The 26,003-nt window shown below is 43.9% G+C and overlaps 1 protein-coding gene across 1 annotated transcript in view; it reads right to left on the reverse strand.

Moving 5' to 3' along the window:
- The window catches only part of LOXHD1 (lipoxygenase homology domains 1), a 439,720-nt gene that overhangs the window by 43,622 nt on the left and 370,095 nt on the right, over positions 1 to 26,003 (reverse strand). The window contains exons 40-42 of the mRNA XM_030192909.1: positions 24,748 to 24,865; positions 13,661 to 13,838; positions 6,174 to 6,359 (exon numbers count right to left, since the gene is read on the reverse strand). Of these exons, the coding sequence (XP_030048769.1) occupies positions 6,174 to 6,359; positions 13,661 to 13,838; positions 24,748 to 24,865 (482 nt within the window). The remainder of the gene's footprint in view (positions 1 to 6,173; positions 6,360 to 13,660; positions 13,839 to 24,747; positions 24,866 to 26,003) is intronic.

Below are 26,003 nucleotides of genomic sequence, written 5' to 3' on the forward strand. Positions count from 1 at the left end.
CATGGATGGAGGGGAGGGGAGTGAGAAGAAATGCTGGATATGGATGGAGGGGAGGGAAGACAGAGGAAGTAGATGCACATAGATGGAAGGGAGAGGAGTGAGAAGAAATGCTGGATATGGATGGAGGGAAAATTGCTGAATTTAAGGGCTGGATTGGAACACTTTGAGGGCAGATGTTGAAACTGGAGAAAGGATAGGGACAGGGCTACAGATGGTAGACAGGACGCATAAGGTCACAGGAGGATGGTGGACATGGTGAGAGAAAAAATATGAAATTGAAAGAAGACACTGCATAAAACAAAAGATACTGGGACCAAAGCTAATAGAAAAACTAAATGCTCAGACAGCAAAGATAGAAAACATTTTTTATTCAGAATTTATTAATTGGAATATGTCAGCTTTTGGAAATGTGCATCTGTGATATTTTGCATGTAAGTTTCAATTTTTCTAGTATTGCTGCATGCTGAGTCTGACTTCTTGGGGTAACTTTCTAGTTCAGTATTTTGCCTTCATATCTGTTGTGTCAAGTGTTTTTCATGTGTGATCAAGATGCAGTATTCTGCTAGTGTGTAGTATTTGCAGCCCTTTTTGGTTGTTTTTTTTTTTTTTTGTTTCACTAGGTTGTGTACTGGTGTTTTAGAGCCCGGTGTAATTATAGTGCAGCCTTTCCACGCATAAGGCTGTAGCTCGTCCTGTCCTTGGAATTTGTGCTGTTATGGTTTGGTAAGGTTATGAGTGTGTTTTTGCACAAGTTTGTGTATAGTGTTTTGCAGTGGAGAGATTGTGTGTTGGCCTTACTGAGGTGGCACCAAAACTTCAGAAAGGGTGTAGAGCCTAAATCATGACACATTACCTCTTGAAGAATCTACATATGGTCATTAATAAAAGGAGCTCATTGTGAACACTATCCACCCTAAAAGGGTGTTTTGTGGCTCTACATGAGAATTGTGATGATATGATCCCTTGTTTCATATTGTTGACAGTCTGCATTTTCCGTATGGGTGGTATATTGGTGTATTAGGGTCTACCCAGTGTAATATTTATAGTACAGTAAGGTTCTGAGTGTGTTTTTGCACAAAGTTGTGCATAGTGTTTTGCAGTTGAGCGATTGTGCTTAGAATATGCTTTGAGCAACCACTTTATTCTTTGACATAAGATACATATCTAATATCTAAATTTAATAACAGGTATTCATTGTGACTATTTTATTTTTACTTATTTTTTTTCTGGCTGGGAAATGAGCAATCCTGGATGCTTTTTTAATAGTAGCTAATTCCTTCTTCAGTTTGTAGATCTCATCTCTCAAAGCTGATATTTGGAGACAGATAGGACAAGCTCTAAGGTTCCAGATAGTTTACTTTAGGATTAAAACAGAACATGTATTGCGCTGAATGAAGGTCATATTGATGTGATTTACACGTGTGAAAAGGTGAACTATGATGAGGAAGAACAAGGAGTAGGATTAACCAATTAAGTGTAATAAAGATACTTGTCCCTTGATTGCCCTATATAAAGGGAGTTAACCTGGGGGGGGTTGGAATTGGACTAAAACACAGGTAACCTCAGTTTACAATTAAACCAAGTCTGAAAATGCCCAACTTAGCTCAGACAATTCTCAAGGTAAAACCAAGTTCTGTTCTTTTACCACACAGCTATATACAATTGCCCTTCCCCCAGAGGGACACAGTCTATGAGTCACCAGATGCTATGTAGCCAATTGATTGAATTAAGCCACAGGTTTCCAACACTTGGCACAGGTCACTTGGCGCAGGTTAAACACAGTTCCAATGAAAGCACCTTTAAGACAATTCCAGCATAAAAATATGAAGTCACAGTGCAAGAACAATTTTAAGTTATAGGCAATAGGATGAAGACAGATTAGAAACTATTAGAGGTCAGACCCCTCTGCAAGTGAAAGGACAGGATTTTTTTAAATAGGATAGAATAAAAGGTGTAAAAAAGAATAAAGGAGTCAATAATTTATCAGGAAGATATTAAGAGCAGGACACAAGTAACCTCACTTTACAATCAAACCAAGTCTGAAAATGCCCAACTTAGTTCAGACAACTCTCAAGGTAAAGCCAAGTTCTGCTTTTTCTTTTACCACACAGCTGTATACAATTGCCCATTGTCCAGAGGGACACAGTCTATGAGTCACCAGATGCTATGTAACCAAACTGATTGAATTAAGTCTCTGGCAGTGAAGATTCAAAACACAATTTTAATGTTTAAAATATATGCTACTTCATATTGTATTCTGGATTCTTGTCCTCATATTGTGAAAACAGCATCTAGCAAATTTAATATACTGGTATTGAATTAGTTGCAGTCCTCTTCAGATTCCGGGGATTTTCCTTCTTTTACGGGAGGAATTATTGTTACTCCCATTATTAAGAACATTAAGGAGTCTAGCAATTTGATAACAAATTATAGACCTATTTCTTCCATCCCTCTACTTTGTAAGCTTGTGGAGGGAGTAGTGGCTTCTCAGCTCTCTGATTACTTGGATCAATATACATGGAGGGGCATAATCGAACGAAAACGTATATCTCCATGGGCGTTTATCTCCGAGAACGGGTCCGTGAAGGGGCGGACCGAACCGTATTTTCCAAAAAATAGACGTCCATGTTTTATTCGACAATTTGTGAGCTGGGCGTTTTTGCTTTTCAGCGATAATGGAAAATGAAAGCACCCGGCTCAAAAACGAATAAATCCAAGGCATTTGTTCGTGGGAGGGGCCAGGATTTGTAGTGCACTGGGCCCCCTCACATGCCAGGACACCAACCGGGCACCCTAGGGGACACTTTTACAAAAACAAAAAAAAAGGTAAAAGAGCTCCCAGGTGCATAGCACCCTTCCCTTGTGTGTTGAGCCCCCCAAATCCCCCTCAAAACCCACTGCCCACAAGTCTACACCATTACTATAGCCCTAAGGGGTGAAGGGGGGCACCTACATGTGGGTACAGTGGGGTTTTTTTTGGGGGGGGGGGTTGGACGACTAAGCATTAAGCAGCACAATTGTAACAGGTGGGGGGGGGGATGGGCCTGGGTCCACCTGCCTGAAGTCCACTGCACCCCCTAACAACTGCTCCAGGGACCTGCATACTGCTGCCAGGGAGGTGGGTATGACATTTGAGGGTGAAAATAAAAAGTTGTGAAACATCATTTTTTGTGGTGGGAGGGGGTTAGTGACCACTGGGGGAGTCAGGGGAGGTCATCCCCGATTCCCTCTGGTGGTCATCTGGTCATTTAGGGCACTTTTTGGGGCCTTATTTGTGAAAAAACAGGGTCCAGGAAAAGTGCCCTAAATTCTCGCTAAACACGCATATTTTTCTTCCATTATCGGCGAAAGGCGCCCATCTCTGATCACTCGATAACCACGCCCCAGTTCCGCCTTCACCACACCTTCGACACGCCCCCATCAACTTTGTCCGCATCCGCGACGGAGTGCAGTTGAAAACGTCCAAATTCGGCTTTCGATTATACCGCTTTATTCGTTTTTGTGAGATAAACGTCTATCTCCCGATTTGGGTCGCAATATAGACGTTTTTCTTTTTCAATTATAAGCTGGATAGTAACATAGTAGATGACGGCAGAAAAAGACCTGAACGGTCCATCCAGTCTGCCCAACAAGACAACTCATATGTGCTACTTTTTGTGTATACCCTACTTTGATTTGTACCTGTGTTCTTCAGGGCACAGACTGTATAAGTCTGCCCAGCACTATCCCTGCCTCCCACCACCGGCTCTGGCACAGACCGTATAAGTCTGCCCAGCACTATCCCCGCCTCCCAACCACCAGCCCCGCCTTCCAACCACCAGTTCTGGCACAGACCGTATAAGTCTGTCCAGCACTATCCCTGCCTCCCACCACCGGCTCTGGCACAGACCGTATAAGTCTGCCCAGCACTATCCCTGCCTCCCAGCACCGGCTCTGGCACAGACTGTATAAGTCTGCCCAGCACTATCCCCGCCTCCCAACCACCAGCCCCGCCTCCCGATCTCGACTAAGCTCCTGAGGATCCATTCCTTCTGCACAGGATTCCTTTATGCTTATCCCACGCATGTTTGAATTCCGTTACCGTTTTCATTTCCACCACCTCCCGCATCCTTTTCAATCGGGGTTTAGGTCAAACTTTAGCACCGAGAGATATTATCACTTCTTGATAATATCTATAAAATTCTATCTGAAGGTAAAAAGGTTCTGGTACTACAGGTTGACCTTTCCAGTGCATTTGATTTAGTCGATAATGATATTCTTCAAATAATGAATTTTATAGGAGTAACTGGAAATCTTTATAAATGTTTTTTTTTAGGCTTTTTGAAAGGTTGCTCATACAGAGTAAAGCTGGATGGTAGTTTATCAAATAAATGGAGTATCTCAAGTGGTGTGCCACAGGGTTCCCCACTCTTTCCCATACTTTTGAATGTATATATGCATTTGTTAGGTTATGCTTTAGATTTTATTTATTTATTGCATTTGTATCCCACATTATCCCACCTATTTGCAGGCTCAATGTGGCTTACATAGTTTTGTTATGACATTGTCATTCCAGAATATCAGATACAGTTAGTAGTGTGAAGAGATTAAGTAGGGAAGAAAGAGGAATTAATTGGGCGGGTGATAGTAGAAGTGGATTTTCCTAACTGGTTGGGTTGGGAGAGTGAATTAGTGGAGCTGTTGGTTCTCGTTGTAGGCCTTGTTGAAGAAGTACGTCTTCAGAATTTTGCGAAAGTTAAGTTGGATGTCTATTTTTATAGCTATGTGACAATATAACGGTCATGGCTCCTATTGCTTCTCACTTAGATTTACTTCATAATATTCTTTAAAATTGTGGATGAGAAAGCATAAGCTTAAATTAAATTCAGAAAAAACAAAATTTCTGCTAATTAGTCACTCTACAGATGCAGATGAAAATAGAGTGATGATAAGTCAGACATTGTATCAGTTTTCTCCTTTTATAAGGGTATTGGGGATTTTGTTAGATAGTAAGATCGTTAGAGTCTCAGATTTAATAGTCTTACGCAAAGATAATTTTTTATGATGCATAATTTACGGCGTGTAAAGAAATATTTTAACCAAGATCATTTCCGGCTTATAGTACAATCTTTGATTTTGAGTTTATTAAATTATTGCAATATAATCTATTTAGGCACTTTAAAACAAGTATTAAAGAAACTTTATATTATTAAAAATGCTGCATTTTGTCTGATTTACACATTAAAAAGTCTGATCGTATTTCTTTGTATTACAGAACACTTCATTGGCTTCCTGTGCATGCTAGGATACTGTTTAAATTATTTTGTCTTATTCATAAAACATTGTATGGATCAGCTCTATCCTATTTTTTTGATTACTAAGGGCTTCTTTTACAAAGCCGCACTACCGAGTCCAGCATGGCAAATGAGAGGAAGCCCATAGAAATTGAATGGGCTTCCTCTCATTTGCCGCACCAAGAATCGGTAGTGCGGCTTTGTAAAAGAAGCTCTTAGTTTTTCTGCAAAAATCTAGAGTTAGAAGAACCAGCTTTATTTACTTTTCCTTCACTAAAGAATTTGAGGAGAACTAGGTTATTAGATACTCTTTTTTTCATATCAAGCGGCTCGTCTGGAAAAGGTTGTTCAAGTTTTATTACTTTCTGAGACAAATTATAGTCAGTTTTGAAAGCAAATTAAAACTTACGTTTCTTTTAAATTGTAATAATTAGTACTCTTGTTATTTCCCCCAAGGTAAACTGTATATTTTTATTTTATTACTTTGATTAATCCTCTGTACTTCCTGGAAATGTGCAGTTTCTAGGTGACTGTAATCCACATTGAACCAAGAGGTATATGGCGGAATGTAAGTTTATTGTTAATGTTCTAAGATACCAGTGGAGCTTTAGACATCCTGGCATGGACATCTAAATTCCAATTTGGATGTCCTTTATAAAATGTCACTCTACACTAGTCCATCATCTTCATATCTTGCAATACGGTATGATCAAACGTGCAGTAACCAGTTTCAACTTTCTAAGTAGAGGTATGACCTGTCTACTTGTGTTCTTCTAACTTCTATCCTAAACATGTTGCAATCCACAAAATTCAGTTTCTGAACCATTGTGATGATCGTTTTCCCAGCACAAAATACCCACTGCACAGCTGGACCCCTGCCATTACACTGAATCTGGTTACCTTTGTTGTCGTGCCATATTCGCACCTTGCAGAGGTCCCCAAGGCTCAGCATGTCAGGGAACTTGAAGACATCCATCTGGTTCCTTTCAAATTTGTTGGAGTTATCAGACTCTTTCAAAGCCAGGGTCCCACTGTCCCCATTCTCTCCAAAGATAATCAGGAAAACATTGGCATCTGTACCAGCCCCTGGAATAATAAAAGTCAAAGGTTTTCAAGCCCACTTGCTTTCATGTGTAAATGACAAACATGAACATATTACAGTGAAATATGTCTCATAAACATCATTGTTAACATGTGGAGATACATCTTCTACAGAAAATATCCTGTTCACCCAAAATAATCTAGAAACAGAGAAAAATGAAGGCAGATAAAGACCATATGGTCTATTCAGTCTGCCCATCCATACCATCCACTGTCCCTTTCTCTCCTTTAGAGATCCTATGTACTTGCCCCAAGCTTTCTTGAATTCAGATACAGTCTTTGTCTCCACCACCTCCACCAGTAGTAAACATAGTAGACGATGGCAGAAAAAGACCTGCACGGTCCATCCAGTCTGCCCAAGAAGATAAATTCAAATGTGCTACTTTTTTATTTGTACTGTCCTCTTCAGTGCACAGACCGTATAAGTCTGGCCAGCCCTATCCCCGCCTCCCAACCACCAACCCCGCCTCCCAACCACCAGCTCTGGCACAGACCCTATAAGTCTGCCCAGCACTATCCCCATCTCCCAACTACCAGTCCCGCCTCCCACCACCAGCTCTGGCACAGACCGTATAAGTCTGCCCAGCACTATCCCTGCCTCCCACCACCGGCTCTGGCACAGACCGTATAAGTCTGCCCAGCACTATCCCCGCCGCCCAACCACCAGCCCCAGCACAGACCGTATAAGTCTGCCCAGCACACATCTACTACTCTTTTTGTGAAGAAGTATTTCTTCAGGTTACTCCTGAGTCTGTCCTCTTTCACTTTCGTTCTATGCACCTTCATTTCAGAGCTTCCTTTCGATTGAGAGACTCACCTCCTGTTCATTTATGCCATGGAGGTATTTAAACATCTCTATCATATACAGTGGGGGAAATAAGTATTTGATCCCTTGCTGATTTTGTAAGTTTGCCCACTGACAAAGACATGAGCAGCCCATAATTGAAGGGTAGGTTATTGGTAACAGTGAGAGATAGCACATCACAAATTAAATCCGGAAAATCACATTGTGGAAAGTATATGAATTTATTTGCATTCTGCAGAGGGAAATAAGTATTTAATCCCTCTGGCAAACAAGACCTAATACTTGGTGGCAAAACCCTTGTTGGCAAGCACAGCGGTCAGACGTCTTCTGTAGTTGATGATGAGGTTTGCACACATGTCAGGAGGAATTTTGGTCCACTCCTCTTTGCAGATCATCTCTAAATCATTAAGAGTTCTGGGCTGTCGCTTGGCAACTCGCAGCTTCAGCTCCCTCCATAAGTTTTCAATGGGATTAAGGTCTGGTGACTGGCTAGGCCACTCCATGACCCTAATGTGCTTCTTCCTGAGCCACTCCTTTGTTGCCTTGGCTGTATGTTTTGGGTCATTGTCGTGCTGGAAGACCCAGCCACGACCCATTTTTAAGGCCCTGGCGGAGGGAAGGAGGTTGTCACTCAGAATTGTACGGTACATGGCCCCATCCATTCTCCCATTGATGCGGTGAAGTAGTCCTGTGCCCTTAGCAGAGAAACACCCCCAAAACATAACATTTCCACCTCCATGCTTGACAGTGGGGACGGTGTTCTTTGGGTCATAGGCAGCATTTCTCTTCCTCCAAACACGGCGAGTTGAGTTCATGCCAAAGAGCTCAATTTTGTCTCATCTGACCACAGCACCTTCTCCCAATCACTCTCGGCATCATCCAGGTGTTCACTGGCAAACTTCAGACGGGCCGTCACATGTGCCTTCCGGAGCAGGGGGACCTTGCGGGCACTGCAGGATTGCAATCCGTTATGTCGTAATGTGTTACCAATGGTTTTCGTGGTGACAGTGGTCCCAGCTGCCTTGAGATCATTGACAAGTTCCCCCCTTGTAGTTGTAGGCTGATTTCTAACCTTCCTCATGATCAAGGATACCCCACGAGGTGAGATTTTGCGTGGAGCCCCAGATCTTTGTCGATTGACAGTCATTTTGTACTTCTTCCATTTTCTTACTATGGCACCAACAGTTGTCTCCTTCTCGCCCAGCGTCTTACTGATGGTTTTGTAGCCCATTCCAGCCTTGTGCAGGTGTATGATCTTGTCCCTGACATCCTTAGACAGCTCCTTGCTCTTGGCCATTTTGTAGAGGTTAGAGTCTGACTGATTCACTGAGTCTGTGGACAGGTGTCTTTCATACAGGTGACCATTGCCGACAGCTGTCTGTCATGCAGGTAACGAGTTGATTTGGAGCATCTACCTGGTCTGTAGGGGCCAGATCTCTTACTGGTTGGTGGGGGATCAAATACTTATTTCCCTCTGCAGAATGCAAATAAATTCATATACTTTCCACAATGTGATTTTCCGGATTTAATTTGTGATGTGCTATCTCTCACTGTTACCAATAACCTACCCTTCAATTATGGGCTGCTCATGTCTTTGTCAGTGGGCAAACTTACAAAATCAGCAAGGGATCAAATACTTATTTCCCCCACTGTATCTCCTCTTTCTGCCTTTCTTCAAAATTATACACATAGAGTCTGACCCCATACACTTTATGAAGATCACTTACCATTTTAGTAGTTGACCACTGGACTGACTCCATCCTGTTTATATCTTTTTGAATTGTGCGCAGTACTGTAAATGAGGTCTCCCCAGAGTCTAATACAGGGGAATTGCCACCTCCTTTTCCTGCTGGCCATTTCTTTCTCTATGCACCCAAGCATCTTTCTAGCTTTTGCTGTTGCCTTTTCTACCTGTTTGACCACCTTAAGATCATCACATATGATCACACTGAAGTCCTGCTCCTCTTTCATGCACAAAAGTACTTCACCCCCTAAACTATATTGCTCCCTTGGGCATAGGTGCCCCGTATAAGAGGCTTGGGGAGGCTAAGCCTCCCCAGCCCAATCGTGGACTTCCCTTGGCTGCTCTTTAAAAGAGAAAAATGCTGCAGTGACCGGCGGTGTCTGCCTCCTCCCACCTCCCGCTCTCACTCACCCATCCATTCGCCTGGCGTGGTCACTCCGTCTCCAGTCGGTCTGAGGCGTTCTCCCTCTGATGCCGGCGATGCATACAGCCAGCCTGATTCTGCCTGCGTCGGAGCCTCTTTCTCTCAGACGCATCCCGCTTCCTCGAATTCAACTTCCTGTCGTACGCAGAGGCGGGACGCGTCTGAGAGAGAGAGGCTCCGACGCAGGCAGAATCAGGCTGGCTATGTGCATCGCCGCATCGGAGGAGAACGCCTCAGCCTCAGGCTTTAATAACAAGGGGTGGATTGGGGGGGGGGAGCGAAAGCCACGGATGGCAGGGGAGAGAAGAGTCGCTGCAAGCTCAGAGCTGGAGGACAGTAGAAGCGAGATTGAGGGACATTTTGTGCATGGAGAAAGGTGGAAAAGGAGATTAATGGAACATACTGGGCATGTGGGCAAGAAGGAAAGTGGAAATGGGAGATCAGAGTGAGACATTCTGGATACAGAGGAAGGTGGGAGGAAAGATTGGGAAAAAGGAAGAAGGAAATGGAGATTGTGGGACATGCTGGGCATGGACAAATGTGAGGAAATGGGGGGTTCATGCTGGGCATGGAGGAGGGTAGAAAAAGGGTGATTAGGGTGACATGCTGGGCACAGAGGAGTGAAGGTGGGAGGAAAGATCAGGGGGTGGTGCTGGAGAGGAGGGAAGGTGGAAAGAGAAATCAGGGAGATGCTGGCATTGCTGGTTAGGAAGGAAGGTGGAAGAGAAAACCAGGAAGAGATGCTGGGCAAGAAAGAAGGGAAGAAAGGAGAGATGCTTGGCATCAATGGAAAGGAAAGAGGAGCGAGGGGAGATGTTAGAAATGGGTGGGGAAAGAGATGCAGAGCTAGATAGAAGCAGTAAAAAGAGGGAGCTGGAAGACTGGAGGATGAGAAAGAGGGATAAAGTTTGAGAGGCAAAAAATGTATTGGGGGAAGATGAGCATGAAAAAAAAAAAATCAATGACTGAGTGGAAGAAATTGAGAAAATATAACATGGCAAATGAACAGGAGGCCCTGGACAGTGATCTAAGGGATACAGAGAGAGAATGAGACTACTATGCTTAGAAAAATAGCATTACCAGGCATAAAGGTAGAAAAATAATTTTATTTTCCATTTATTGATTGAAATTTGTCAGCTTTGGGAATTAAAATCTGCTATCTGTATATTTTGCACTGTACATAAGGAAGGTTGTTGGACATGGGTGGATGGAGGGGAGGGAAGAGTGAGGAAGGAGATGAGATGAGGGAAAAGGAAGAGAGAAAAACTGCACATGGATGGAGAAAATAGGCAGAAGATGGATCCACTGGACAGTCAAGTCTGCGGAGGACCCAGCTTTTACTTACGGATGTAGGACAAGAAATGAAGAAGAAAGGCGGAAAGTGAAGAAATAAATGGAAAGGAAGCCCTGGAAACGGAGTTAAGAGGACAGATAGCAGCAGAATCGGATACTGAGCAAGTATGATCAGAAAAACAAAGTCACCAGACAACAAAGGTAGAAAAGATCATTTTATTTTCATTATAGTGTTTGGAATATGTCCACTTTCAGAATCAGGTGCTCAACATTAAAAGTTTATATTTATTTACTTATTTATGGCATTTTATCCCACATTAATTAGGGTGTTTTGTGGCTCTACACGTATCATGATATTATGATCCCTTGTTTCATATTGTTGACGGTCTGCGTTTTCCATATGGGTGGTATATTGGTGTATTAGATTCTGCCCAGTGTAATATTTATGGTACAGTAAGGTTCTGAGTGTGTTTTTGCACAAAGTTGTGCATAATGTTTTGCAGTTGAGCGATTGTGGTTAGTAAATGCTTTGAGCAACCACTTTATTCTTTGACATATGATACATAGCTAATATCTAAATTTAATAAAAGGTATTAATTGTGACTTTTATTTTTATTTATTTTTTTTCTGTGTGTTATCAGACAATTATGGATTTAAGCTCCACCCCTGGCACCACCCATAACCCCGCCCCCTTTAGCCTCCCCAAACAGTTTGGCCACCGACCGCCTATGCCCTTGGGGTTTTGCAGCCCAAATGCATGACCTTGCAATTTTTAGCACTATATCAATGTATCATTTTGGAAATGCCTGTTGCGCTTCAACTGTAAGTATGAGTATTGGAAGGAAGGGGGTGGGGTGGGGTGAAGACACAGAAAACAGTCCCAAAGTATTATGGGGTGGTATTCTAGAACAGAAGACTCAAGCCATAATGTTAAGTGATTACTGTAATACATTTCACTCTCTCAATGGAATGCAAAGAAACCCTTTGCCGAGAACATATGACAGCTTTGAAAAAGTAAGATTTTATTGGAGGCTGGCCTCCTTGAGGCACTATTTTTTTTTTTTAATTTGCATTTGCCAAATATACATCAAAAGATTATTGAAAACCAGGAAATCTTACACAATCATAAAATACAATAATTTTATAAAAAAGAAAATCCATTGTAAAACAGCAAGCAATCTATATGTATCAGGATGCCAAAATGAGCCTGGCTTGGAGTAACAGGAGTGTTAATCTGTTCGTGAGCCTTTGAGCCCAGCAGTGGCGTAGCCAAGGGTGGGCCCAGGTGGGCCTAGGCCCACCCACTTTGGGCTCAGGCCCACCCAGTAGCAGCACACCTATGATGTGACTGGCAGGGATTCCGAAGCCCCACCAGCTGAAAACTCCCAACGACTGTTCCTCCTTCATACCTTGTAAATAGCAGATCCTTCATACCTTGTAAATAGCAGATCTTTGCCTGCAGCAGCAGCAACTGATATATACTATTCACAACGGCCCCACAGCCTTCCCTCTAACGTATTCCCACCTGTGCGAAACAGGAAGTTGAGCAAACAGGAACAGTGTGACCAAAACCGAGCTTCTCCTCTTTCCCCCTAAACCTGCCTCTCCTCTCCCCCCTTTCTCTATTTCGGTAGATAACACTCTCATCCTCCCTGTCCCGTCTGCGCGCAACCTTGGAGTCATCTTTGACTCCGCTCTCTCCTTTTCTGCTCATATTCAGCAGATTGCCAAAACCTGTCATTTCTTTCTCTATAATATTAACAAAATTCACCCTTTCCTCTCCGAGGACGCTACCAAAACCCTTACCCACACCCTTATCACCTCTCGCCTAGACTACTGCAATTTGCTTCTCACTGGTCTCCCGCTCAGCCATCTATCTCCTCTTCAATCTGTCCAAAACTCTGCTGCACGTCTTATATTCCGCCAGAGTCGCTATACTCACATTAGCCCTCTCCTCAAGTCGCTTCACTGGCTCCCTATCCGCTTCCGCATACGGTTCAAACTTCTCCTTTTGACCTACAAGTGCATCCACTCCGCAGCTCCTCAGTACCTTTCCGCTCTCATCTCTCCCTACACTCCTCTCTGTGAACTCCATTCGCTGGGTAAATGTCTCCTGTCGTCCCCCTTCTCCCCCACTGCTAACTCTCGGCTCCGTTCCTTCTATCTTGCTGCTCCCTATGCCTGGAATAGACTCCCTGAGCCAGTACGTCAGGCTCAGTCTCTGGCTGTCTTCAAGTCTAGGCTTAAAGCCCACCTCTTTGCTACTGCTTTCGACTCCTAACCATGACTCTCTTACTCAACACCCTCACTTATCACCCCTGCCACTGCAATTTCCCCACCCCTAGCTGTCTGTTCGTCTGTCCAATTTAGATTGTAAGCTCTGTTGAGCAGGGACTGTCTTTTCATGTTCATTTGTACAGCGCTGCATAAGTCTAGTAGTGCTATAGAAATGTTTAATAGTAGTAGTAGTAGTAGTACAAGGTATGCGGGAGAGGGGGGATGTTTGAAAGACCATACAGCATGTAGGCGAGAGGAGAGACCAAATCACCTGTGGGATGGGGCGGGGTTCTTCTGCCCACCCATCTTGGGCCCAGGCCCACCCAAAATTGGATGTCTGGCTACGCCCCTGGTCTAGCCCTACTTTATATTTAATGTAAGGTTCATCAAAGGTAATTTAATCCACTGAAAACTGAGAAACCAGGTATGGTGACTTTGAATATAGAGATAAAATCTTGAAAATAGTTAACAAAGGAAATAGTTAACATAAAGAAATAAAGTAATAGTGTCTTGACTCCCAAGTAGCTGGGGTGGGGGGGGGGGGGGGGGGAGAAGGGGCTTGAAGAGTTAGCAGCCATACGTGCAGAAATCAATGGGTATATTGACCCTCTTAAATGAAAAAAAATAAAATAAAAGCAAGGGTTACAGCTGATAAAGCTAACAAGTAAGGAAGAAACCGAATTTAGGAGAAAAGGAAGAAAATAGCTGATGCTGGAACTAAAGACAGCAAGGTTGCAGCTAACCTGAAAGGTCAGTGGTTTTAACATTGATGGTGTAGATCGTGCTCTCCATCATTTCCTCCTCGTCTATCACTGCTGTCATCTCACATGTTAACAATTTCTTTGCCCCTCGAGTCTTAGACAGCCATTCATTGTACGTGAATGTGGCCTCCTCATGGGTAGACAAGTTTTTCATGGTGATCTGGGGAAAAACAAATGAGCGATATATGGAGAATTTTTTTTGCTGAGACAAAACTAGATAAGAATATTAACACTAATATTTATGATTTATATAACACTTTCAGAACTGGCTGCAATGACCACCTACTTCTGTGCTAATTCCAGGTCATTAGAGAAAGGTTAGATAATTCTACTTTGTAGCGTGGAAGTCAAAGCTAATCTACAGGTTTCACAATGTACTGATATGAGTCATGTTCTCAAAGTTACGGAACTAGAAGGGCAGTCAAGGGGCATTTAGAGGGGAAGTTATCAAGCCGTGTTAAGGCAATAACTGGTGTTATTTGCCCCTTCACATGACTTAAAGGTCACTAATGCAGGTTATCTTGCTCTGACACTGCATTATTTAAGTCACCCTGGGTTACATGATGAGATGCAAAACATGCAAATTCATGTAAATCATCTCATTACTATGCAAATACTGTACCATAGCTTGTAGTGTGCAGCCACAATAAAGCCCAATGGTTCCCAAACCTACTACTACTACTTAACATTTCTAAAGCGCTACTAGGGTTATGCAGCGCTGTACAATTTAACATAGAAGGACAGTCCCTACTCACAGAGCTTACAATCTAAAGGACAAATGTACAGTCAGTCAAGTAGGAGCAGTCAAAATGGGGCAGTCTAGATTTCCTGAATAGAGGTATAAAGGTTAGGTGCTGAAGGCGACATTGAAGAGGTGGGCTTTGAGCAAGGATTTGAAGATGGGTAGGGAGGGGGCTTGGCGTAAGGGCTCAGGAAGTTTATTCCAAGCATAGGGTGAGGCGAGGCAGAATGGGCGGAGCCTGGAGTTGGCGGTGGTGGAGAAGGGTACTGAGAGGAGGGATTTGTCTTGTGAGCGGAGGTTTTGGGTGGGAACGTAAGGGGCGATGAGGGTAGAGAGGTAGTGAGGGGCTGCAGACTGAGTGCATTTGTAGGTAAGAAGGAGAAGCTTGAACTGTATACGGTATCTGATCGGAAGCCAGTGAAGTGACCTGAGGAGAGGGGTGATATGAGTATATTGGTTCAGGCAGAATATAAGACATGCAGCAGAGTTCTGAACGGATTGAAGGGGGGATAGATGGTTAAGTGGGAGGCCAGTGAGGAGTAGGTTGCAGTAGTCAAGGCGAGAGGTAATGAGACCGTGGTCCTGGAGGCACCCCAGCCAGTCAGGTTTTCAGTATATCCACAATGAATATTCATCAGATAGGTCTGCATGCAGTGAAGGCAGTGCATGCAAATATCTCCCATGAATATTCATTGTGAATTTCCTAAAAATCTGACTTGCTGAGGTGCCTTCAGGACCAGGTTTGGGAACTACTGGTAATGCCTATAAATTAACCCCAGCATTTAGCTAGAGTTATTTTGCTGCCTGGGGGCATGGGGTCTCAAAGCGCCAGCCCAATGCTTTTGGGCCACAGCTTAAAGAGCTATTTGGAGGGGAATGGGTGGGTTATGGGCATTTCTAGGATTTGCACACAGCATTATAGAATTTGAGAGATCTGCGCCTAATTTAGGTGCAGGATTTACCCCAGGGTTCAGTTGGTGTAAATCCTCGGTCCCGAAATTGGGCAAGGATCTCAGTGCTAAGAGCTATTCTGTAAACAGCACCCGACATGGAGCGCCGTTTATAGAATAGCGCTTAGCGCATGTTTTTTTGGGGGCACCATTTACGGAATTGAGTCCTATATATTCAAAAGCTGGCTAACTATATCAGCACCACCATATTGCTTAGGTACACTAAGGAGACCTCGGAAAGGTTTCCATTGATCTTGGAAACGATGAGGAGGATCCAGAGAACAACCCCAGGAGCTAAGACAAAGAGGATCAAACGTCTACAGGGAAGAAGTGCCTGCTCCACATTTGAGACCAGTATCCAGAATCTGTATTATCTGACAAGACTTTGATTGAGGAGGGCCCAGGGTTCAAAGAGGAGTGCCTGTAGTTTATACCTCTGGTCTGCCTCCAAGGGAGAAGAAATGAAAAGAGAGATTTGAGAATACTGGTGTCCTCAACTGAGGTGGACAATATCAGTAAGAGGAGAGGAGGAGTTGCTCTACCCCAGAGTAAGGCAATGAGAAAACGTGATTTGTATTGTTTACTATTTTACACTCTGCATCTTTATTGATTCTTTTTGCCTTGGCTACTTAAAGACTTTCAATATACTGGACCGTACACTTACGGAACTGGAAGTAAGTGATCCCAGGGGTCAACATCCTCCTAGACCCAAACTGGTCCCATCCCAGAACCCTGTAATCCCAAGGATGGTAGTACAGGTCTGAGGGTGTACGTGCCCCTGGTCTCCCCAAAGAGTGAAGAGTGCCAGGCAGTGGCGTTCCTAGGGGGGGCGGACACCCGGGGCAGTGCCCCGCCCCCCCCGGGTGCAGCACCCCCCCCCCCCGGGTTCACGCCGCTGGGGGGGGGGTGCCGCAGCGCGCGCCTGCTCAGAGTTCCCTGGCTTTGCGCATTCACTGCAGCTCCCTCTGACCTGGAACAGGAAGTAACCTGTTCCAGGGCAGAGGGAGCTGCAGCAAACGCGCGAAGTCAGCGAACTCAGAGCAGGCGCGCGCCGCGGCACCCCCCAACGGTGTGCACCCGGGGCGGACCGCCCCCACCGCCCCCCCCCCCTTGGTACGCCACTGGTGCCAGGTGAGGGATCCCACATCAAGAAGTTACAATAACAACAACTCTATTTGCACTATGGTTGGGAATAAATGGGTAGACAATAGTTTTCCTGCTGTCATCTCCGTGTTACTATGGAAGACTTGCTTTTACATTTCTACTGCTTTTTTTTTTTTGAATTTACGGCTACCGCCTGTCTGGCAAGCTGAAGAAGTATGAATTGTTCGGAGGCAGCTGTCTGCAAGAAGCCAACAAGATTAAAAAAAAAAATTCTTTATGACCTTTTCCCAGAACAGTAAAAACAGGAAGGGCTGTGTAGAAAGTGCAACAACTGGCTAATGATAGGGTTGACGGCTTGAACTAGTTTCTCATTTTACCAGGCTAGCCCACTCTGACTGGGAGCCATCTGTCAGCCATTATAGCATTTTGTAAGCTTTTAGCACTGCTCCCACAAGCGCTTCATTATAGACTGCATTATGTAGTAATAAAAAGAAAAATGGACAGGAATCCAACAGTCATGTCACAAAAAAATTCTCAGGGATCTTAATTAAAATAATTGGGTTTACTAAATACCGTACTTAAACCTTACTGAGAGCTGAGCATGAAAGTCCTACGTTCTACTTAATGCAAAAACAGGTTGTAATACATTAATAATAGCTATTTTTTTAATATAAAGAAATACTCGGTATTCAGCAGCTGGAGAGGGGTACATAGTTTGCTGATCTCATGTTAATTTTCCTAATTCCCATGGGGCCCCTTTTACAAAGCGGCGGTAAGCCCAATACAGGCTTACCACTTGCTAAAAAGGAAGTATCGCCACCCCCAGCATGCCGTCATAACCGGCGCTACAAAAATAGTGTACCTGGAGGTAATCGGGCAGTGTTGTGCACTGGTTACTGCCGGGTTAGCACAGGAGCCCTTACCGCCACCTCAATGAGTGGCAGTAAGGGCTTCCACCCAAAATGGCTGCGTGGCAAGTGTTTCACTTGCCGCACGGCCATTTCCTCAAAAAAAGAAAGACCTACCTTTTACCAGCTGTGGTAAAAGGGAGCCTCGGAGTGCGTCAAAAACTCTCTTTTGCCGCACCTTGGTAAAAGGGGCCCTAACTGAAGTAACACAAAGCCCGGCATGAATTTTATTCATAAACACACATGCATCAGGGTAGCATAATGATTTGAAGAGCAATCTGAAACAAGGTAGCCATTAGAAGGCCATGCTCAATCTTTTTGCCTGGGGTCATGTTTCCTAACCGAGAGGCCCTTTCACTAAACCACGGTAAAAAGTGGCCTGCGCTAGTTTTGGCATGTGAAATTGGTGCGCACTGGGCTATTTTTTTTACCACGGCAGGAAAAAGGCCTTTTTTTTTAAAACGGGGCAGTAAATGGCCATGTGCTAATATTAAAATTAGCTATTTACTGCCTGAGCCCTTACTGCCACCTATGTAGAATGCAGTCGGGGCTCGCGCACTAGTGCGGTAATCAGGCAGCACGTGGAAATGTGGATGCGCTGCTGATTATCGTCAGAACACCCTCGTGGTAGAAAATAGAAAATTGCACATACTGCAACAGGACTCCTACCCTAGCTGAGATAATATCTAATCACCTCTCTGACCTCATGTGCAACTTTCTTTAAATTTAGTCTCCATATTTTCTCCTCTTACTATCTTACTTATCTATATGTTCCATCTTTGCTTATATCCTACACTGTCATTTTAAGTAGTATACGAACCGCCTTATTTTCGAAAGTGATGGGCGCCCAGATTTCGACCCAAATCGGGAGATGGGCACCTTTCTCCCGTGGGCGCCCAAATCGGTATAATCGAAAGCCGATTTTGGGTGTCTTCAACTGCAATCTGTCGCGGAAACGTTCAATGCTGGGTTAGCCAAAGACCTTCTTTCCTTTATTCAGCAATGCAATGGCCAGGGAAGCATGTGGCAAAGACCCCTTCCTCAGTCTGCTGTATGATGGTTGTGGAAACAAGAGCCAAAGACAAAGAAAGGTTGGGATTTTATGTAGGGTTACCATACGTCCAGATTTACCCGGACATGTCCTCTTTTTGAGGACATGTCTGGACATCCGGGCGGGTTTTGCCAGTCTGCTCGTTTGTCTGGATTTCTGGACAAACAGGTGGGCAGGCGGACCTATGCTAGCCTCCCCTTCCCTTCCCTTCGTTTACTTACTATCTACTGCCCTGGTGGTCTAGTGACCTCTTCAGGACAGGAAAGAGGCCCTGTTTCTTGCCCAGAGTGCTGCCCTTGCCCTGCATCCTGTTGCTGTGACGGTCTCGGGATTCAAAATGGCCACCGAGAGTTGAAGCGGCCTCGCGAGGCTTCAACTCTCGGCGGCCATTTTGAATCCCAAGACCGTCACAGCAACAGGATGCAGGGCAAGGACAGCGCTCCGGGCAGGACAGAGGGGGCTCTTTCCTGCCCCGAAGAGGTCACTAAACCACCAGGGCAGTAGATAGTAAGTAAGGGGAGGGGAGGTGATGGGGGGGGGAGGGGAATATGTGACCCGGGGGAGGGGAGGTGATGGGGGAGGGGAATATGTGACAGGGGACGGGGTGAGAGCGAGAAAGGGCGGGGCGAGGATGCCAAAGGGGCGTGGTGTGGGCAGGGCAGGGGGGCGCGACATGTGTCCTCTTTTTCAGAGGACAAAATATGGTAACCCTAGTTTTATGCGAGTCACCGGTTTTCTCCAAAAGAAGTCTCCTCCAATCCTTAGTTCACTGGTCAGGAAAGCGCTCCCCTTGTTCTGGAAATGATGGGGACATTCCCAAATCAAAGTCTAGTATTTTATAGAACCATTAGAGACCATTGCTATCCACATAGAATGGAACCTTAATAATCATATTAAAAACAGTTGAAGGTTCCATTAGAAAATCAGGAAAAAAGTCAGTGGGCAGTTGTTCATGACTGGTTCAGAATAAGCTGGACGTAAAAGAAGGGATTGTGGCCAAAAAAATCATGCTAATAACTAAAGGGAATATGGTTTGTCTGTATTTTGAAACATCTCATCCACATTTTATGAAAACTGAATTAGCCAAGCAAGAAGCGTACCTGCTATACTACACTTTGGGGGGATTAAATCCCTTGCATAATTTACTTCAGAAATAAAAGGTTAAGGAGTGTGAGAGAGAGGGAGATCATTCAGTCTAATATCATATAGAAGCAGTGCCACAAGACCAAGAGATCTCCCTGAAATGCTTTTCCAGCTCTCATGTCTCATCTTTTTCCACCTGACTTGAAAATATAAAGTCAAAAATGTCACACCTCCTCCCTTTTCAAAAGACAAATTCTGAGACCGCCCAGGAGATATGAACTTATTAAATCCTTCACACTAACTACTAGGTGTGGGACAGACTCTGGAATGAACATATGACAAGTAGAGTTTGCTTGGTGGCACAGGAGGCGACATCTGTTCTGATTCATTTAGCTGGCATAGATTTTGGGTCACCATAGTCATGCTGAATCACCTGCAATTTTTTTTTTCTGATTTTTATTTCTACATATTCAAGTGGACTGCCATGGTAACAACACTGCTTTATCAAACAGTCAGCTGAAAATGCAAGAGGATAGGAGACCACTTCTGAAAGACCTGATCATGGCATAGTACAATAAAAGTGCATTATGGAAATCCCATTTTGCAGAAATGGACATTTCATATTTCTACTTATTAAGCAGTTATTAGATGTTGAAATTAAGCTCTGCAAAATGAATATAATCTGCTCAAATATGGTGCCACTGTATTGTGGGTCATAAAGTGAATGCTAACTGCCTGGCACAAACGTGGGATCTAGCAGAAATATGTAACTAAGGGGCCCCATCTACTAAAAGGCATTAGACACTAATGCACACCTACGCCTAACACGTTGTACCCTTACATTGTAAGCTGCACTGAACCTGCTATCGAGCGGGAAAGAGCGGGGTATAAATGCTACAAATAAAACACAGGAAAAATGACCTAACGCAGGACACACTAAAGCATTCTGTATTAGTGTTACCATCTGTGTACACTAATTTAGAGGCTTATTTTCAAAGCACTTAGCCTCCCAAAGTTCCATAGGGACAAAGTTCCGTGGAGGGGCATAATTGAACGAAAACGTCTATCTCCATGGGCGTTTATCTCCGAGAACGGGTCCGTGAAGGGGCGGACCGAACCGTATTTTCGAAAAAAAATAGACGTCCATGTTTTATTCGACAATTTGTGAGCTGGGCGTTTTTGTTTTTCAGTGATAATGGAAAATGAAAGCGCCCAGGTCAAAAACGAATAAATCCAAGGCATTTGTTCGTGGGAGGGGCCAGGATTCGTAGTGCACTGGTCCCCCTCACATGCCAGGACACCAACCGGGCACCCTAGGGGGCACTTTTACAAAAACAAAAAAAAAGGTAAAAGAGCGCCCAGGTGCATAGCACCCTTCCCTTGTGTGTTGAGCCCCCCAAATCCCCCTCAAAACTCACTGCCCACAAGTCTACACCATTATTATAGCCCTAAGGGGTGAAGAGGGGCACCTACATGTGGGTACAGTGGGTTTGGGGGGGGTTGGACAACTAATAAGCATTAAGCAGCACAATTGTAACAGGTAGGGGGGGGTGGGCCTGGGTCCACCTGCCTGAAGTCCACTGCACCCCCTAACAACTGCTCCAGGGACCTGCATACTGCTGCCAGGGAGGTGGGTATGACATTTGAGGGTGAAAATAAAAAGTTGTGAAACATCATTTTTTGTGGTGGGAGGGGGTTAGTGACCTCTGGGGGAGTCAGGGGAGGTCATCCCCGATTCCCTCTGGGGGTAATCTGGTCATTTAGGGCACTTTTTGGGGCCGCCTTCGTGAAAAAACAGGGTCCAGGAAAAGTGCCCTAAATTCTAGCTACAAACGCATACTTTTTTTCCATTATCGGCGAAAGGCGCCCATCTCTCCTCGGCCGATAACCACGCTCCAGTTCCACCTTCGCCACGCCTCCGACACGCCCCGTCAACTTTGTACGCTTCCGCGATGGAGTGCAGTTGAAAACGTCCAAAATCGGCTTTCCATTATACCGATTTATTCGTTTTTGTGAGATAAACGTCTATCTCCCGATTTGGGTCGAAATCTAGGCGTTTTTCTCTTTCAATTATAAGGTGGATAGTAACCTATGGAACTTTGTAAGTCTAAGTGCTTTGAAAATGAGCCCCTAAGTGCGCAGTATTTATTCTTTCTTATATTTTTGGGAGGGGGCATGCCGGGGATGGAGAATATAGCAAACTAGAACCAAGACTGAAAATGCTGCTTGACCAACAAGGCTAACAGCACTACAAACGCTTAATTATAGCTAGCGATATCGTTTTCTTTTTTCTTCTTATTCTTTTTCTTCTTATTAGAGTGCCTTCAGCACGCATTGTTGAAGAAAAGATGGCTTCACACCAAGTTCCAGTACGGCTTTAACCCAAGTCCCCGATGAAAGACTTTTTTGAAACCCGCGGTGTCGGGCGTTTTCAGGGGAAGCCAATTAATCGGTCAGAGACAGTGGCGGAGGAGAGTGAAGTGACAAGCGAGGAGAGACACTGTGCACGTTGTAGAAAACGTTCAGAGATAAGTTCACGTTTTGATTTATTTATTTAAGGAATAGCACTGTTCAGATAGGCAATAGCACACATATACAGTAAATAAAGAGAAGCCCGATGAAAGAAATGCTATACCACTGGGCAAAGAAATGCATGGCCTAAAAAAAAGTGGTTTTTGCTGAGGGCACTCTTTAATAAGAAGAAAAAATAAAAAAATTAAAAGATATCGCTAGCTATAATTAAGCGTTTGTAGTGCTGTTAGCCTTGTTGGTCAAGCAGCATTTTCAGTCTTGGTTCTAGTTTGCTATATTATTGTTGGTTACCAAAGACTGGGATTTGATTTGGGGATGGAGAATAGGCATGGACACGCTAATCACTACTACTACTACTACTAATCAGCTAATGCACTGACACAGTTGCGTAGCCAAGGGTGGGCCCGGGTGGGCCCAAGCCCACCCACTTAGGGTTCAGGCCCACCCAGTAGTAGCATACCTATGATGCGGCTGGCAGGGATTCCCAAGCCCCACCAACTGAAAACTCCCAACAATTGTCTCTCCTGCATATCTTGTAAATAACATATCTTCGCCTGCAGCAAGCAGTGACTGATACATACTGCCCAAAACTAACACTGCATCAAGAAGGGACATTCTCAGAATTGTTTTATTATAGGCCATACGTTAATATTGCCATTAGTATGGTACCTACTGAGGGCCAGATGCACTAAACTTTACGAGCCAATAACGAGCCATTAACGAGCAAGCGGTAAACCCTGGCATGCACTAAACACTTTTTTTCCGACGACGGTAGCAGCTAATGAAAACGGAATGAAGATGAGCAAATCGTGTAGAAACCCTATTGTAATGAGATGCACTAACCTATTCCGATTGCCTTAATGCTGGAAAACGCTGGAAAATCTAACGAGAGGTCTGTACCTCTCGTTGGGGCTGCGTGGGATTGGAAAAATTATTAAAATGTAAAAACAAACAAACATTGGATGTCTCTGAGCCAATCCCAGTGCATTTAGCTGAGCTAAACACGCTGTGATTGGCTCAGAGACTTCTCAGCTGAGTGAAGCACGGGCAAAAAGGATGTTTTTATTATTCCGGGGTTGAATGATGTCCAAAAAAGAGCCTGCAGCATCGGAGCCTGTTTGATTTTTTAAATAAAGCTTCGCTTAAAAAAAAAGTCCATTTTGTGCGTCCTCCCCCGCAATAATAAAAACGTCCTTTTTGCCCGTGCTTCACTCAGCTGAGAGACCTGGAAGTAAGGGAGGGATATCCAAACAAATAGAGCTGTGGCGAGTGGTTAGAGTACTGGTTTTGTAATCCAGAGGTGGTGGGTTCAAATCCCAGTTAACAACTCTGATTTCACTCATAGCAAGGAAATGCAGTTTGGAAGTTGTTGGTTCATGAATTGCAGAATAACAAATGTTCCAATAAATAAAAACGGGGAGAAAATAATAAATAACTCCAATTTTAACAAAATTGGAGTTATTTATTATTTTCTCCAGGTTTTTATTTATTTATTTATTTGAACATTTGTTATTCTGCAATTCATGAACCAACAACTTCCAAACTGCACTTCCTTGCTATGAGTGAAATTCAGTCAACACATTAGCAGAAGCAGCATTGGAGCCTGTGATTTTTTAAATAAAGCTTCGCTTAAAAAAAAAACACGTCCTCCCCCGCAATAATAAAAACGTATTATAAAGGCGTATTTGGCATGCGCAGAGCAGCCAGCATAACGCTTTGCTGCTCTGCGCATGCTTCACCGGCCGATTCTCCGACTGTTTTAAGAAGGAATAGAGAATACAAGTGAGCTACAACGAGTAGCTCATTTGCATTCCCTTTCCTTGATGCATAGCTGTTCCCTACCGATTCGCTATGGAATTCAGTACGGAACGGCTGTAATGACGACTTTAGTGCATCTTGGCCTGAGACTTAACATAGACCACTTACTACTTAGGTGCATTCCTGGCCGGTTAAATAGCACTGAAAATCAGTGGGAGAGTCTTTTACAATTTCCTGATATTTCAGTACAACCAAGCACCACTAATAGTGTGGAATAGTGTGGCATTATACATCAGATCAGTGGTTCCCAAACCTGGTCCTGGAGGCAACCCAGCCAGTCAGGTTTTCAGGATATCCACAATGAATATTCATGAGAGAGATTTGCATGCAGTGGAGGCAGTGCATGCAAATCTCTCTCATGAATATTCATTGTGGATATTCTGAAAACCTGACTGGCTTGAGGTGCCTCCAAGACCAGGTTTGGGAATCACTGCATTAGATGCTTGCATAAATAGATGTCTTTAGACTCTGTAAAAAAAAGACTTTAATGTCAGACATCTCCCCTAGTGCATTCAGAAGCAAATTTCATAATTTAGGTGCCTAGAACAAGACAGCCCTTAGGTACTGTATGTAGGCTGAATCCTACTCAACTGCATAAAGGGAACTACATACATAAGCCTGAATCCCTGAGCACGGTGAACTTCTTGTTTGTTATTCGTTTGTTTGACTGGAAACTAAAAATAACAAAAAAATTTGAAAAGAAAAAAAAAGAAAGAGCTTAAAGTTGAAATGAAAATAAGGAAAACAAATACTGTATAAACCTGTGAAAGCAATCAAGTAGGAGGTTATTTATATTAAAAAGACTTCTTTTATTCTTCGCCTAAGTATAAAAATGACTCTGGCATCAAAGCTAGCAAAAATATCATGGTGCACTTCCTTACTGTTTCTAGAAACCATTCCGGGCGATTCCCTTTCCCATCAATCCGAACTCTTAACTTCTTGAGGGGAGCGATATCAGCCACTTCCATAACAAAGGTGTCCGTCTGTCCCCGTTCAAACCTGTTGACGTGAAGAGGCTTGTCACAGTGTGCTAAACACCAGTCAACTGACATGACTCCTGTCTCCATTTCCCATTATCAAGTAAAGTACTGAAACCACTAGTCTGCAGTCTTCCCCAGAGGAACTCCAGAATACACAGGGCTTTTTTTGAGGGGGTACTTAAGGGTACTGAGTACCGGCACCTTTTCCATTGTCTGCTAAAATTGACCCATGGGCCCCCAAGTTTTAATGATAGAGCTCAAGCTCTACATACCAATTCTGTCTTGTCATAGATTCTGTGACTGGTTGCAGGGGGCCTGGCTATTGTGGGGTGGGTCTCTCAGTGATCACCCCATTCCTGAAGAGTGGCCTAGCATTTGAGTACCAGTACCTTTTTTGCTAGAAAAAGCACACTGAGAATACAACACTGATAAACTAGCCACTGCTGTAGTGTAATGCTGATCTTCTTTCATTCAGAACCTCATAAGTTGTGTATCTCACCTGCATTTGTCAAAATTAATTTATTTTGACAGGTGACATGCCCACTTCTGGGGTTTCAGCCAATCAGTAGTGAGGACATGTCCACTCCCCCACCCCTTTGTTGATATCACAGCCTAAGCCATGCCCAAGCCACACCCACTCCCCATCCCCTTGGATGGCATTGCCAGATATGATGACTTGACCCCATCCAAGCCCCACCCCTTTCACAAAACTATGCCACTTGGCCCACCTTATTGCAAAAAGGTGGGAAAATGTGGGATACAAATGCAACAAACAAACAAACAAACAAACATAGCCCCACCCCAAACACTGCCCATTTTTGTATAGTACTGCCCCAAACCATACCCCTTTTGGTGATGTCAGAGGAAGACATCACTGTCATGCCCCTTTTCAAGATGGTGGCCACTACTGTATGTATCACGCCACTTCCTGTTTCCACTAGTAGCCTCCATCTTGGATGGGGTCATGTGATGGGAAGTGACATTAAAAAACCCCTGACAACGCCCCCTACAGCCTTGGCAGAATTTTGTTGCGCATGCTCAGCTTAACCTTTTTTTCTCACAGGAAAGAAAATGGACACTTTATTTTCTTTTTCTTATAATTTTTTTTATTTCAAAAGGATACCTTGTGCTTACTTTTAAAGCTTTTTTATTGAATG

The sequence above is a fragment of the Microcaecilia unicolor genome, chromosome 2 (assembly GCF_901765095.1).
Source record: "Microcaecilia unicolor chromosome 2, aMicUni1.1, whole genome shotgun sequence".
NCBI classification, from domain to species: domain Eukaryota; kingdom Metazoa; phylum Chordata; class Amphibia; order Gymnophiona; family Siphonopidae; genus Microcaecilia; species Microcaecilia unicolor.